Source organism: Sus scrofa, chromosome X (genome assembly GCF_000003025.6).
Source record: "Sus scrofa isolate TJ Tabasco breed Duroc chromosome X, Sscrofa11.1, whole genome shotgun sequence".
In the NCBI taxonomy this organism is placed as follows: domain Eukaryota; kingdom Metazoa; phylum Chordata; class Mammalia; order Artiodactyla; family Suidae; genus Sus; species Sus scrofa.
The window spans coordinates 740284-755731 of NC_010461.5; the positions used below are offsets into that span (position 1 = coordinate 740284).

General features: G+C 57.9%; 1 protein-coding gene across 2 annotated transcripts in view; it reads right to left on the minus strand.

The window, feature by feature from the left end:
• Positions 1–13456, minus strand: part of PRKX (protein kinase, X-linked) — a 96319-nt gene extending 82863 nt beyond the window's left edge. For both annotated transcript variants that reach the window (XM_021079693.1, XM_021079692.1), the window contains exon 1: positions 13232–13456. In XM_021079693.1, the coding sequence (XP_020935352.1) occupies positions 13232–13397 (166 nt within the window). In that variant the 5' untranslated portion in view covers positions 13398–13456. The remainder of the gene's footprint in view (positions 1–13231) is intronic.

The window sequence follows — 15448 nt, forward strand, 5'->3', positions numbered from 1 at the left end:
TCACGGACACTATGTCAGATCCTTAACCCGCTGAGGCACAATGGGAGCGCTGAAGGTTCCATTTCTTCCATGGTTGTCTGAGACACTCAGGGCCGCAGTCCAGAAGCTCCATCAAAATAAAGCACTTTAATACCAGCCAAAGCAAATAAAGACCAAAAAAAAAAAGAAAAGAAAAGAAAAAGAAAGAAAGAAAGAAAATAAAAGGGGGGCGAAGAAGAGAAAAGGAAAGGAAAAAAAAGAAAAAGAAAACTACATAAAAAAGAGGAACACAAACCCAAAGCAAGCAGAAGACCTAACACAGATTTGAGCAGAAATCAATGAAGGTGAAAAGCAGAAATCCACACAGATAGTAACAACAATGGAATTCCCATCGTGGCGCAGTGGTTAACGAATCCAACTAGGAACCTTGAGGATGCGGGTTCGATCCCTGGCCTTGCTCCGTGGGTTAAGGATCCGGCGTTGCCGTGAGCTGTGGTGTAGCTTGCAGGCGTGGCTCAGATCTGGCATGGGCTGTGGCTGTGGGGTCGACCTGCAGCTGCAGCTCCGACTGGACCCCTAGCCTGGGAACCTCCATCTGCTGCAGGTGCCGCCCTCGAAAGACAAACTCAATACCGTCATCACCACGGTGACCAGAAGCAAGGGCTCTGACCAAAAGCAAGGCAACCCCTGCGGCAGCAGAATCTGTCACCCAAATGAAAGGCGAACTCACCCGTTCAAGGATGAGCTAGATCACAGGCTTCGGCAGTAAAACCTCCCCCAACAAGAACTACTCATGTGCAAGGAGACAGGTGAGTCTCTGACTCACTGCTTTTCTTTTTTCCAGGTAAGTTGTTTTCTGAAGGTGTCAGGATAGATAAATGGCACCTATTGCCCAGGCAGAATTTCCAAAAGAGGAAAACTCTAGAGAGAGTTTGCCTTGGTGATGGCCTTTCCGATTTGGGGAGGTCCTTCCAAGGCCAGCGTTCTCCATCTCTGCCCTCTGCCGAATGGTCATCTTTGGAATCGACCCCAAACAGAAGGTGGCCGAGGACCCACCTCTCGCCCCTCCCTGCGAGCCCCGGGCGTGAGCTCCGGCTCTGCCTCAGCACACAGAGCCCCACGTGTCTGCCCCCCCCCCACACCCCAAGATGCCGATCCCAGGCGCCCTCGGCCTCACAAAGGCTTTCTTTCAGCAGAGCCTGAGCCCCGCCAGCCTCACCCAGCCTCAGATCTACACCGCCCTTTGTGAGGTGAAGGGGCTCCTGAGGTAAGGATCCCGCCGGGTAAAATCATCCACCGAATTAAAGGTCAAGCGCTTGCGAGAACCCTGGGGGGGGCGGGCTGCCCCCTGGGGGGCTCTGCCTGCCAAACCTCCCTGACTCGCAGCCTGTCATCACCGATCCGCCAAAACAAACCACCTGGGGCACCTGCACATGAGCCGGGCTCAGGAGGCGAGGGTGTGCAGGAAGTCATGCACGGGAACCCGGACGGTGGCAGACGGCTTGCCTGCTTTCTATTACCTGCTCAAAAACCCTGTGGGACTCTGCTCGGGGGACGTGGGATAAAGCAGTGTGCAAGGTGCCAGAAGTGGAGCTTCTGCTCAGAAGCGCAATGAACCAGTGGGCGGGCACCTCCGACGCCCAGGGTCCAGCCTGGACAGCCCTCCTGGACTCACTGCGACGGGACGGGTCAAGCAGGGGTTGGGGAGGGTGCTGGAGGCGCCTGGCTGGAGATGAAAGGCTGGAAGGAGCACCCAGCGGTGTCTGACAGGGAGCTCCCACGTGGGGACAAGGCTGACGCACAGGGCGGGCAGGAACCGCCCACAAGAAGAATCTCCCGTGCCCCGGTCCACCCCCCCACGCCTTCGCTCCATCCGCGGTCATGGCGGATGAGGCGCATCCGACGGGGCGAGTCTTGGGGACGCTGGGGTGGCTTGAACACAGGAGCCGGGGGACAACTTCAAAAGCACCAGGTGCCAGAGGCAAGAATGTACAGTGGAGAAAAGACAGCCCCTTCCATACAGGGTGCCGGGAAAACTGGACGGCCACTGTCCACGAAAGAAATGAGAACCCTTCCTAACACCAGACACGAAAATAAACTCCCAATGGATAAGACCTACATATAAGACCAGATACTATAAAACTCTTAGAGGAGAAACACCGGCCAAACACTCTCCGACATAAAGACAGCAACATCTTCTCAGATCCACCTCTTAAGAGTAATGACAATAGAAACAAAAATAAACAAATGGACTTCGTTAAATGTTGCTGCACAGCAGAGGAAACCCTAAACAACACGAAAAGACAACCCACAGAATGGGAGAAAATCTTTGCAAAGGAATCGACTGGACAAGGGATTCATCTCCACAATTTATAAGCACCTCCTCCCGCTCCATACCAAAAAAACAAACAACCCCATCAAAAAACGGACAGAAGATCTAAAGAGATGATTCTCCAAAGAAGACATACGGATGGCCAAAAAACACATGAAAAGATGTTCAACATCACTCATGATTAGGACAATGCAAATCAAAACCACGATGAGGTACCACCTTACACCAGCCAGAATGGCCATCATCCAAAAGTCCACAAACAATAAGTGCTAGAGAGGGTGTGGAGAGAAAAGAACCCTATTTCACTGTTGGTAGGATTGTAAATTGGTGCGACCACTGTGGAAAACAGTATGGAGATGCCTCAGAAAACTAAAACTAGAACTCCCATTTGATCCAGCAACCCCACTCCTGGGCATCTATCCAGAGAAAACCATGACTCACAAAGACACATGTACTCTGATGTTCATTGCAGCAGTATCTGCAATAGCCAAGACATGGAAACCACCTAAATAAATGTCCATCGACAGACGAGTGGATCAAGAAGATGTGGTCCATAGACACAATGGAATATTAGTCAGCCATGAAAAGGAAAGAAATAACAGCACTGGTAGCCACATGGATGGACCTGGAAATTATCATGCTAAGTAAAGTCAGTCAGACAGTGAGACACCAAAACCAAATGCTATCACTGACATGTAGAATCTGAAAAAAGGACCCAGGGAACTTCTTTGCAGAACAGATACGGACTCACAGACTTTGAAAAACTTATAGTTTCCAAAGGAGAGAGGTTGGGGGTGGGGGGATGCACTGGGGGTGTCTGATGGAAATGCTGTAAAATGTGGTTGTGATGACTGCTGTACACCAATAAATGTAATAAAATGCATTAAGTAATTTAAAAAATAAAGGGACTGCATGAGGGGAAAAAACCCAAAAAGCAAAAACAAAAGCACCAGGTGTCTGTTCATGCCCTCTGTCCTATAAGAACGTAAGCCAGGTACCCAAGGGACTTCCGCCTCTGTGCCTTAAGGATGGAGCAGCCCATGTGGCACCGTGACCCCCCAACCCCGCACAGAACGGAGATCCCACCTGTGAAGTGGGGGGAAGGGGACGCTCCTGGGATTGGTGTGGCAGAAGCCTCCAGAGTGTCGGTTTTATCATTCCGGCAAGGGTCGCCTGGGCAAAAAGAACCTGCCTGTTTACGTAAGAACATACCTGTGTTGTCAAGTTAGTCAACTTGCTCAAGACTCCTTGAGGACAATCCTCCCTCTGTCACCTTCATCTCCCTCCTCCACGCGCCTGCGTGTTGGCTTCTGGGATCCCATGTGGGCATGGCCACCCGCCCAACATGCCTGCCCAGCCTGCTGTCCCCTGGGGTCAGAGCTGCGTGCCTCAAGGTTCCAGACACTCTTGAGGTCAGGCTTTGTCACCTCACCTCGGAGCAATCCTGTCTGCTGTGACATCAGAACCAGTTCTGCTGGACCAGCACAGGGGAGGGACCAGGGGAGGGACCATGAGAGGGGGACACAGGTCCAGTCCCACAGGAGAGGGCACATCCAAGAAAGCCTCAATTAACTCATCTGTCCACCCCAGCGTGCGTGCATGCACACACACACATAGATACACACACCCCTCCAGCCCCATCCATCCGCTGGTCCTTGGATCCAGCTCTTCTCCTAGAAACCAACAGACAAGCTTTTTATCATCACCGTGGCTTCTCCCTTTACAGACAGCCATGCTGCCGCATCATCAAGGCCAGGCTGGGAGCAGCTGTCCAGCCAGCACGATCTCCCAAGAGCCTTCATGACCCAGAAGAGGCATCCACAGTCCCCTAGAAGAAGCAGGTGGCACACAGGATAAGATGTCCTGGTCCTCCTCCCCAGAACGTGGGGACACTTTTGTTCACAGGGCACAGGGCAAGCTGGGTTTCCGGGGCTCATTACTGATGCTCATCAGTTCATCCTTAAACAGGTGGAAGTGCAAGAGGATTCTGGGAGTCCAGTGGAATCACCAGGATCCTTAGAAGAGTAAGAAAGAGACAGGAGATGGAGAAACAGCAGCATGAGAGCAACACGGCCCAGAGTTCCCACTGTGCCTCCATGGGATGGGTGGCGTCGGGGCAGCGTCAGATGCAGGTTGGATCCCCCGCCTGGCATGGTGGGGTAAAGATCCAGCACCGTGGCAGCTGAAGCTCAGATCTGATCCCTGGTCCAGGAACTTCCATGTGCTGTGCAGTGGCCAAAAAAAAAAGAAGGAAAGAGAAAAAAAGGAAAAAAAAAAAAAAGAAGGATACGATTCAACAGTGCCCTCTTCCTTGAGAAGCCCAGGCATTCGGGCGGCTTCCAGAAGCTGGAAAAGGCCAGAAAACAGATTCTGTCCTGGAGCCTCCCAAAGGCGGAAGGTCCTGCCCGCACCTGGAGTTTTCACCGCGTGACACCTGCTTTTCAGATTCCTAACCCTGGGAACTGCAGGCTGATGAATGCACGCTGTTTTACGCCACTGAGGGTGGGCTAATGTGTAATGGGAGTCCCTGCTCAAATGCACGACCTCCACCAGCTCCTCGCAATGTGTGCCTCGTGTTCTGAGCCTGTCTCGTGCGCAGGCACCATGCAAATTCCTTCCAGGCGGTTTGGGTGGCGTCACAAGGAGGCACTCTGTGCATGAGGTGTGGACGCACCAGGTCGGCTGCAAGGAGCAAGCGCCAACTCCATGCAAAGACCAGCGCCATCCGGCCCTAAAGATGAGATGAGCCTGTGATTGGAAAAGATGACCATGATGGGGGTGGGGGTGCGGGTGGGGGGAGGGTGATGCTTGTCTTGCTTCTGATCAGCCCAGTCTACCTGGAGTGATGGCCAACTATGCATCATGGGAAACTCCAAAGGCACTGCAGTACCATGTGATGCATTAACAGGTTCACGGGATTATGGGCTGGACAGTGACCCCTCACCAAAGAATTTCATGTTGAAATCTTAACCCCCAGGACCTCAGGATGGGGCTATGATAGGAGACGGGTCTTTCAAGTGGAGATGAGATACATGAGGTCACGAGGGGGGTCCTGATGCCCCAGGACGGGGGTCCTTAGAAGAAGAGGAGGTCAGGACACAGACACGCACAGAGGGACGGCCCTGTGAGGGCACAGGGAGGAGACAGCCATTGACACGCCAAGGAGAGAGGCCTCGGGAGGGACCCGCCCTGCCCATCCCAGGGGCTGAGACTCCAGCCTCTAGGATGGGGAAAGAATGTCTGTTGTTTAAGCTCCCAGGTCTGTGGTACATGGCTTCTCCAAGCAAACTCCTGCAACAGAGTCCATCCAGGGAGTTCCTGTTGTATCACAGTGGAAACAAATCCGACTAGAAACCAGGAGGATGCAGGTTCGATCCCCGGCCTCGCTCAGTGGGTTAAGGACCCAACATTGCCGTGCGCTGTGGTGTAGGTCGCAGACGCGGGTCAGATCCCGAGTGGCTGCGGCTGTGGCACAGGCCCACAGCTGTAGGTCGATTCGACCCCTAGCCTGGGCACCTCCATGTGCCGCAGGTGCTGCCCTAAAACAACAAAGAAAAGAAGTGAAGATGGGGATGATGGCAGAGGCATGAGGATAAAGACAGGGAGATGCGGGCACGTGGCCACCGGCGAGGAGAGGTGCTGATGAAGGCTGTGGTGATGAGGCTGGGACCACAGAGCTGTCGCACAGACACAGCAAACTTCACACGCCCCGGACAGGACTCTTGGTCTTTTCCCCCAAAGGCTGTTCCATCCCGGACGCCCTCCGCCCATGTCCCCGAACGGCAGCACCGGCCTTCCGATGACAGCCCCCAAACCGGGGACTTTGCCCTGACTCTGTCTCCAACACCGTCAGGAACCCCTGGGCGAGTCTCCCCACGAAGCCCGGGGGCAGCGCCCACTCCCGGGGTGACTGCCTTTGGAGACAAACCCCTAAGGAGGCAAAGAGGGGGCAGAGGGGAGCGGCCCCTCCTTCGCAGCCACGACCATCCCCCATCCCTTGCCCAGCTCTGTCCCCAAACACACCCCCCCCAGGAAGGACACACGAGGACGCAGAAGAAGACGGCCACCCGCCCGCCAGGAGCCAGGCGCTGTGACCAGAAACCCACCCAGCCAGCACCCTGAGCACACGTGTGGGGAGCAAACCCCCTTGGAAGGGTCAGCCCTTCCCCGCCAGAGACCCCCTGAAAATCATGGGAGGTGACTGGGCTCCACCCAGAACAGGTTGTATGAGCTGCAAATGTGACCCGGGAAGGAAGCAAATGTGAAGGAAGCTTCCCAGGACTTCACGGTTCTTCCAGCAAGAAAGAGCATGTGGACAGCTTCCAAGACAAGAGGAAAAAGGACATGTGTGCTTCCTTTTAGGGCCGCACCTGCAGCATATGGAAGTCTCCAGGCTAGGGGTCAAAGCAGAGCTGCAGCTGCCAGTCTACACCACAGCCACGGCCATGCCAGATCCAAGTCACGCCTTGCAACCTACACAGCAGCTGGCGGCAACACCGGATCTTTAACCCACAGAGCGAGGCCAGGGATGGCACCTGCATCCTCATGATCCTAGTCCAGTTATGAACCCACTGAGCCACAGCAGGAACTCCAGGGAAATGCTTTTTAATGGCAGGGAAGGAGGTGATGCTTGCATGTTGGGGGGGGAAAAAAAAGTGGGGAAAATACCAAGAAAGCCCCACGGGCCGTTCCCAGAGGGACCGATCAAGGCGTACCGAGAAAGCGATCACGCTTTTCCCCAGGAAGAACACGGAGGCTACACGCTGCGACCAAGCCCAGGGAGGGGACGCTCTGGTCTGTGTCCCGTGCTGCTGGTGCCTTTTTCTGCAAGTGACAGAGGGGGCCTCCCAGGAGGACCTCAAATGTGGAGGGACCCATCCCAGAAGCAGGTCAGATGCCAGCATCAGGGCACCATGGCGCCATCCACCTTGGTCACCCGAGTCGGGCCAAGGAGGGTGGCCCCCAAGCCCCCGGGACTGAGGTGTCCTCCTGTAGGAATTTCAGAGTGTGACCAGGTGAGGGTGCTCTGGGGTCCCCCCCGACGGGCAGGCCTTCTGGACAGGGCAGGCAGCACAACATGCAAGAGAGGGTGCCCGACGGGATGTCTGCCCCCCCCAAAAAAATCCTCGGTGGAAGCCCTGACCCACACTCCCCCAGGGAGACGGGGCTTGGGGGCGGGTCTCTGGGAGGCGATTAGGATTAAATGAGATCACGAGGGGGGTGTTTCCAGTGCGGGGAGAGCATCTTTCTACCGGCTGGCTTCGCCTTTGCGCTCTCCGCCACCCGAGGACGCAGCCACAAGACAACGTTGTGTCTTGGGGCAGCGCTCGCCCCAAGCCCACCACCCTGGCACCCTGACCTCGAACTCCCAGCCCCCAGAACCGTGGGAAACCACCCCATGCTGTGCAGAAGGCGCCCGGTGGACGGTGTTTTGTTACCGCAGCCCGCGCCCGCCAAGACGCCCCAGTGGGGACCGAGTCAAGACAAGGCCCGGCCCTGTGGGAAATTGGCTCTAACTCTGCTGTGTCGTGTTGAGGGGGGTCCCTCTGTCCAGCAGTGACCTAGGATGCCTCGTCCTCGGCAATGGCGTCTGCCTTTTCTGCTGCCACCAGACCCCAGGCTGCGTGGATGAGGGGGCACCTGGGACGCACCGGCAGATGTGGTGACGTAAGGGGACGTGACGACGTGACGTGACGTGACGTGACGTCCTTCACCTCCAAGGATCTGGGAGACACCACTTGGTGGACCAAGCTCTCAAGCCACGGAAGTGGACTCTGCAATTCTCGGTGGCAGGTGTATTACTCTCCTAGAGCTCCCACAACGTGGTGGCTTAAAACCACAGACAGCTACGTTCTCTCCCCTTTCTGGAGACCAGACGTCTGAGGTCAAGGGGTCCCAGGGCCATGCTCCCTCCTGAGGCTCCAGGGCAGGGTCCTTCCTGCCTCTTCCACATTCTGGGGGCTCCAGGAGGCCCCGTGCTGGTGGCCGCCTCCCTCCCGTCTCTGCCTCCGTCTTCCCGTGGCTTCTCCTCTGTGTCTGGGTCTCCTCTTCTGTCTCTTGGGAGGACACTGTCCTTGGAGGGAGGGCCCCCCTCATCCAGGAGGACCTCCTCTCAGACCCTGCACTTCATCCTATCTGCAAAGACCCTGTTTTCAGATAAGATCCGGTTCTGAGGGTCTGGGAGACACAGATTGGGGGTGGCTGGGTCTCTATCATGCCCAGGATAGCCGATCTCCTGCACCTGTGCCGTGTCTGTACAGCCTGTCTCTCTGGGACGGGACCCTTCTACCCCAGCTTTGTCTTCCTCTGGTGTTTCCCAGCCCCAGTTCCTCTCCCAAGGCCCCTTTTTCTTTTCTCTCCTGGAGCAGGAACTACTGGCTGTGCATCTCCTCAGTTTGTCGTCCCAAACCTCCAGCCCCTTGGTGATGGAGAGGACGCAGAGGGTGTGACAAGAAGAGAAACACAGAACAGGCAGATGCACGGAGACAGAGAGCTGATGGAGCTTCCCCAGGGGCTGGAGGAGCAGGACACGCGGAGGGACGGCTCACAGGTCGGGGTGGGGGGGTCTCCTGTGCAGGTGATGAAAATGCTCCGAAACCAGACAGAGTCTGCTGGGGGTGCTCCTTGGTGCGTGTGCGGAAGGCCCCTGGATGGTCGCTTTAAATGCTTCCTTTTACATCACGCAGATTTCACTTCAATTTTTGCACACCAGGAGGAACAGCCTGCAGGGCTTCTGTGCTTGGGACAGTGTTTTCCTAGTATTTTACCACATTTTCAAAGCGACCGAAATGCTCTGAAGTAGCACCTGCCATTCACAGGTGTTCAACCAAGGTCCTCTAAGGCACCCACGCCAGGTGACTAAGAGGAGACGGCCACGCAACTTTCTGAGTATCGTGAAGCAAGAAGCAACCTTCCACCCCCGTTGGTCCTGACAGTGCCGCCCCCACGGAAGCTCATTCTTGGCACAGGCTCCCCACCCGGGTTCCGGCTGCCCCGGAGGGCGTGCCTGTGTGATAGAGAACGTGACAGGGCAGCTGGGGACCACACAACTAGGGCTGATGCTGGGAGCCCTGCAGCAGGGAGGGACCCGGGGGTGAGACAGAACGAGGAGGTTTCATTCTGCATTGTGGAAGGTCTCCTAGAATCCAAGAAAACACAACTTCCTGGCAGCGTGACCTGGGGTAGTAAATACAGAGACAGTGACAGGCATGAGAATGCTGTCTGCTGTCTGGGGTGAGGGAATGAGTTTCTTTCTTTCTTTTTAAGGCTGCACCTGCAGCATATGAACATTCCCAGGCTTGGGGTCAAATGGAGCTACAGCTGCCAGCCTGCATACGCCACGGCCACGCCAAATCTCAGCAGCATCTTTGACCTACGCCACAGTTGTGGCCACGCCAGATCCTTAACCCCTTGAGTGGGGCCAGGGATCGAACCTTCATCTCCATGGACACTGTGTCGGGTTCTTCACCCACTGAGCCACAAAGGCAACTCCAGCGAATGAGTTTTGCACCTTGATTTCAGCGGTGGCGGCTGCCCAGATGGACGCATGGGATAAAACTGCACCACACTACACACCACACCTGCCCCCTACTCACAAACCCCAAAAGGGCTTTTCTTGGAAAAGTCGCAGGACGGAACCCACGCTGACATGGTGGTTTGAGAGCCTCGTGACGGGCGCACACGACTGTCAGCGAGGATTCAGGAATCCCCTGTGCATCTAACACGTTGTCAAAAGCGTCTTTTTAATAACAGGGCTGCGGTTCGTGCTCACGGCGAGCCGTCCGTCAAGCCACAGATGGGGAATGAGGCCGGGGAGGTGCAAACCATTTCACAGTTTAGCCAACAGCGGCCCCAAAGTTCCTGCCGAACTCTTAAAAATGCCCATTCAGCAAGAGCTGAGCGCTCTCTCTCCCAGGCTGTCTGACTGTGTGTAGAAGCGGTCAGTCTGTAACACTGACAATTTCCCAGAGAACGTTTCTCCGGGAGCACCGAATAAAGGCATCTACAACCTTACCCGTCACTGCCTTTCCTCTTTATTCCACCTCCTAGGGGTCGTGGCCATGAACTTGGCTGGATTTTGAACTCCACACACCTCGCCCAGGGGACCCACCACCGGCTGGGCCGCTGTGGGTTTTGCTAAATCAGGCAGAGGCACACCTGGGTCCACCTGCAGCATGCGACCTGCGCTGTGATGTCTACGTCATCAGAAGTGTCCTTGGGGGACTATGAGTCAGCACGTCTGTCCCCAGAGCACCTCCCCCTGGGGCCCAGCTCACGGGCAAAAGGAAAGGATGAAAACAAACGAAACAAAAAAAAAACACAAGCTGGTGAGAAAAAACAGAGCTCCCCCACAAGGGTGGAGACCACAGCAGATGAAAACACACAAGTGTGTGTGGCCAGGATTTCCAACATCTTTCGGGGTGGAGGACACGCCCAGCCAGCGACATGGTCATTCCAACCCTGACTCACTCTGGAAGGTTCCAAAGGATGGAACTGTGATAAGGCAAAAAAGGTCGAGACGCTTGGGAGGTTTTTTGTTTACTTGTCTGTTTTGTGCGTGGGTTAGTTTCCCATCACGGAAAATAGCCTTGCTCTGCTGGGAAACTGTGTATAGTCACCCTCGCACAACTCCAAGCCCCTGAGGGCGCCTGTCTCTGATGGGGGCCATTAGCAATAAGGACCAAGGGCAGAGAAAAGGCAACTGACTTTCTGAGCCAGAAGCTGAGGATGAAAAGACATCATGCCAGACCCAACGGGGCTCTCACTGCCGGTAAAGAGCTCAAGATATTCCCCCGCCTGTGTCCTTTACCCATCACCATCTCAAGTTGCTGGACACTGTGACAGTAAGCTCTGAAGGCTTTGGGGTTTTTTAAATCTTATCCTGCCTCTTCGATAAATCATCTCAGATTAAGCTTTAATATTAAAGAAAGAGGTTTTGGACAGGGGGAGGGGAAGGTGACTTTAAAAAAAAGCCATCAAAGCTGCCAAGCAACACACACCACACACACCACACACACACACCCCCCCAGGTCCCAGACCAAAATCCTAAACATGGGCCACCTGGCTCTCCCTTCACACCCTTGGAGCCCACAGGAAGTTATCTTGAGAAACAAGCATCATCTTCATTAAGAAAAGACAACTGGAGAGTTCATTTCGCCCCTCCCCCCACCCGGCACTGCCCGGTCCCCAGAGGCAGTGACATTCTATGTTTAAGGGACATTCTATGTTTAAGGACACGATGAGGCCAGGCACCCTATGCCGACTTGGCAACACCCACAGGGCCCCCACAGGACTGCAGACAGCAGGTGTCACCATGTCTACAGCCCACCCACCTCCTGGTGCCCCGCCCGTCGCACAGGCACCTTTCACAACAGACTCGAGCAAGGGCCCCAAACAGATAGGATGGCTGGAGCTGTGTGCCAAAGGCCAGTAGTGGGTCCTGCACCAACTTTCCACTGTGGACCTGTGTTTCCACCTACCCAGTGTGCCTGCAGTGGTCAGGCTTTCTGTCCTATCCTGCGGCCTTGCAAAACAGGGCTATTAGCTTTTAAATCAGCCCAGAAGGGGGTCCCAGAGGGAGGGAGGGAGACAGAGGGAGGGATTAGAGAAAAAAGAGAAAGGGAGAGAGATGGAAGATGGAGAGAGACAGGACAGAGATGGAGGAGGAGCAGGGGGCGAGGGTTCCGAGGGAGGGAGAGTAGCAGGAGAGAGAGAGGGTGCCTTCTATACCCTCTCAGTCTCAAATCAGATTTCCTCCCCCCAAACCAGGCTTCCTGGGGACCTTCCTTCCTCACAACTCGCTGCACACGGGAAGAGGTTCCTGAAGGAAAAGAGAAAGTCTCAGCGCTGTGCCCCTCGGTCTTACTGAGCCCAAGCCATGACCTTGAGGCCAATGCTTCCAAAAAAAAGAGGGGGAGAGGACCCCAGAAAGTACCTGGACACCTGCCCCACAGTCACAGAGGGCACAGCCCTTTCCCCCTTCATTTTTCCCTCCTGACAAGCAGCAGGGCAGCACAGTCCCCTTAGCAACAAAGAGTTGCTAAGAAGCCACAGGCTGGAGGAGCCCACAGCGTGAATGCAGGTCCTGGTGGGGCCCCTGACATTCTAACGGCTCTGGGGGGGTGGGGGGAGAACCCCATAAACCAGCACGGGAACCAGGCGCCCAGGGAACTGGAAACTTACACTTCCAGCTACTTAGGAGCAGCCAGGTTCAAAGGTGGATGATAAAAGGAAACAAGCTCTGATAAAAAAATGCCAAGTTTGAGATGCACAGACAAAAACTCCGGGGTGTGGAGAAACGTGTAATCCGCCCCAACGTCGCCCTACACCCCCAAACTGCCACGGGACGCCGGCACCTCAAACCCCGGAGAGGGTCTAAAAGTCCCCGCGGGAGCATCCCGCACCCCCAAAATGCCACGGAACACCGGACGCCCCAAACTCCAGAAAGGGGCTAAAAAGGGAGTATCGTACCGCTGGGCAAGGGGGAGGCTGGCCAAGATGGTGTCTGCAGGTGTCTTCAGGGCCACCACCTCTGTCCCGGGAAGTCCCTGCCTGGGAGGGGGCGCGAGGTCTCCAATCTGAGGGGAGATCCTCACCCCTCCCTGGGTTCCCAGACACCCAGGTCGGTGGTGGGGGGCGGGCGGGCAGGGAGATCTAGACACGGAGCCTCTGGAGACGCAGGGCAGAGCGCCCGTAGATGGGGGACTCGAGGGGGGCCGAGGGGAAACCGTCCAAGTCTCGGGGCGCCCGGGGGACCCTGCGAGCAGGGGCAGCCCGGCCTGGGGACCCCGAGCAGGCGGGACCCGGCAGGGCCCCCCCCGCAGGCGGCCGGGCGGCTGCACACTACCCCTTTGTCTGACGCCGGCGTCCCGGGCGGCGCCGCGCGCCCCTGGGGGCCGGGTCCCCGCGCGTCGCACTCACCCACTGTGGCCAGCGTGTCGAAGTCCTGCAGGCGGTAGGCGGGAGGCTCCGGCTCCGGCGCCTCGGGGCCGGGGACGTGCGCGGGCGCTCCGTCGGGGGTCTCCTGCGGGCTCCCTCGCGGGTCGGCGTCCGCCGCGGCCGCCTTGGCCAGCCCGGGCGCCTCCATGGGGGCGCGCTCAGGGCCGGGGCGCCGGGCCGGGCCAGGGGGCGCGGAGGGCCGGGCTTCCCGGGACGCAGCCTCGGAGGGCGGCGCGGCGGCGGCGGCGGCATCAGCGGCGCCCACCCATGCGCGGCCCCCGCCTCCCGCTCGGCGGCCGGGCGCAGCTGGCGGCGCGGCGGGGACAATGGCGGGGCGCGGGGCGGCGCTCAGTGCAGCAGCAGCAGCAGCAGCTGATGGGAGTAGCCGGCGGCCTCGGGGGGCGGGCGCGGCGGGGCGGGCGGCGGCTGGGGCGGCGGCGCGGCCTCGGCTGGGGGCGCGGCCCGGACTGGCTGGGACGAGGTGGGGTCCCGGCCGCGGGCGCCCGGCTGCTTGTTCATTCCTCGTGTCCCGCGCCCGCCGCCACCCGCGCCGGCGCTGTGGGCGCGCTGCTGGGGGGCCGGGCGGAAGCGGCCTGGGCGGGGCCGCGCGCGCCCTCCGCCGCCCCGCGCCGCCCGGCGGCGGCCCGCCCGGCTGGGGGCGTGGCCCGCCCGGCTGGGGCGTGGCCCGGCTGGGGCGTGGCCCGCGCCCCAGCTCGGGGCCCGCGGGGCCTGCTCCCGCCCCAGCGGGGCGGTGGAGTTACCCACGCGCCCTCCGCGCCTCGGAGCGCCCGAAAGTAGGGTCCCGGCCAAACTCCTCCGGGGGACGCGCGGGCGTGCCCCGGCGCTCTCTGAGCCCCAGCCCGGAAGGTGGGGAGGAGGGAACGGCTGGGGAGCGAGAGGGCGTGGTTCAAAGAAAAGTAAAGTTAAAAAAATAAAACAGGAGTTCCGTAGGGACCCGGCGCTCAGCAGACTGCGCTGCGCTCACGATCAGCCCCCGGACCAAGGCGGCTTCCAGCCCTGGCTTGTTGGGCTACAGTGATGTAAGATGTGCACCGAGCGAGGCGCGGCGCTGCGCGGGACCTCCCGGTGCGTGTCTGGGCAGCTTCCGACAAATCTACAATTACTTCTAAACAACTATTTGAGAAAAAAAAAATACTAAGAGCCAGATGATTAGAGAACAACCACATGCAGTGCCTTGCCGCATGACGGAACGCTGGTTTAAACACGCCAGGGACAACGTGGACAAAGAAACCCGGGACGATCCGATACGTCGAAATTTCTGGCACACGGTCGTTTCGGTTTTTCTCTAGTGTGTGCCCCAGGCCCTATTTGATTACAATTATACCAGAGTGTCGTGGGCGTATCTGAAATTCAAATGTAGGCAGATGTCCTGTATTTTATCCGGCCCCTGTTTCTCCGGGGATCTGGTTAAAATGCGCCTTGGACCTGAGCCAGCCGGGCAAGGAACGCCTGGAAGCGGCCTTTCTGAGCCGTGCCCAGGGCCTCCGGGCCATCCGGGCCGCCGGGCCGCGGACCACAGTTTGAGCAGCAAGAGGGCACATTGCCTGTCCTCTCGTGTAACAAGATTCCAGCGATCCCGCCCTTGCATAGGAGTGTCCAGCCCCTGAGTCCTCAGGTCCGGGTGGGAGGGGGGGGTCTGTCGCAGAGGCTAGAACCCGTGAGGTCAGCTTGGACCAACTTTAGAAGGGACGCCTTTTACAGGGACCAGGCCATGGCTGCCACGCTTGGCCAACTGGAAGGGGGTGACAGGAAATCAGAAGTGGTTCTGGGTGTGGCTTTCAGGCCCCCGGCTGCCAGCCTCGCCCCAGCCCCCCTCTGCACGCTGTGGGTGGTGTTTTCCCCCGGGCGTGACGCCTGCTCGCTGCTGGTCGCCAAATCTTGAGTTGGAATGCGAAAAATGCGCTCAGAGAGCCGGCCGCGTGCGCCCCAGCAGCTGATTAGACACGGGCTAGTCCCGTGCGATCAGGCCACCAGGCCCTGCCTGGCCAAGGGGCTCGGGGCGACAGGACGGTCCCCAGGGGCAAGTGGGTGTCTCCCCGGAGGAGGGCGCGCCCTCTCCCCGGGGATTCGACCTAGTGACTGCGGGCGCGCGGGTCGGTGGTCACGGCTGGGGTTTCACACCCAATGAAAGGCACGCCTTTTTCGATGGCAGGCAGACAGCGAGGCAAAGGCAGCAGA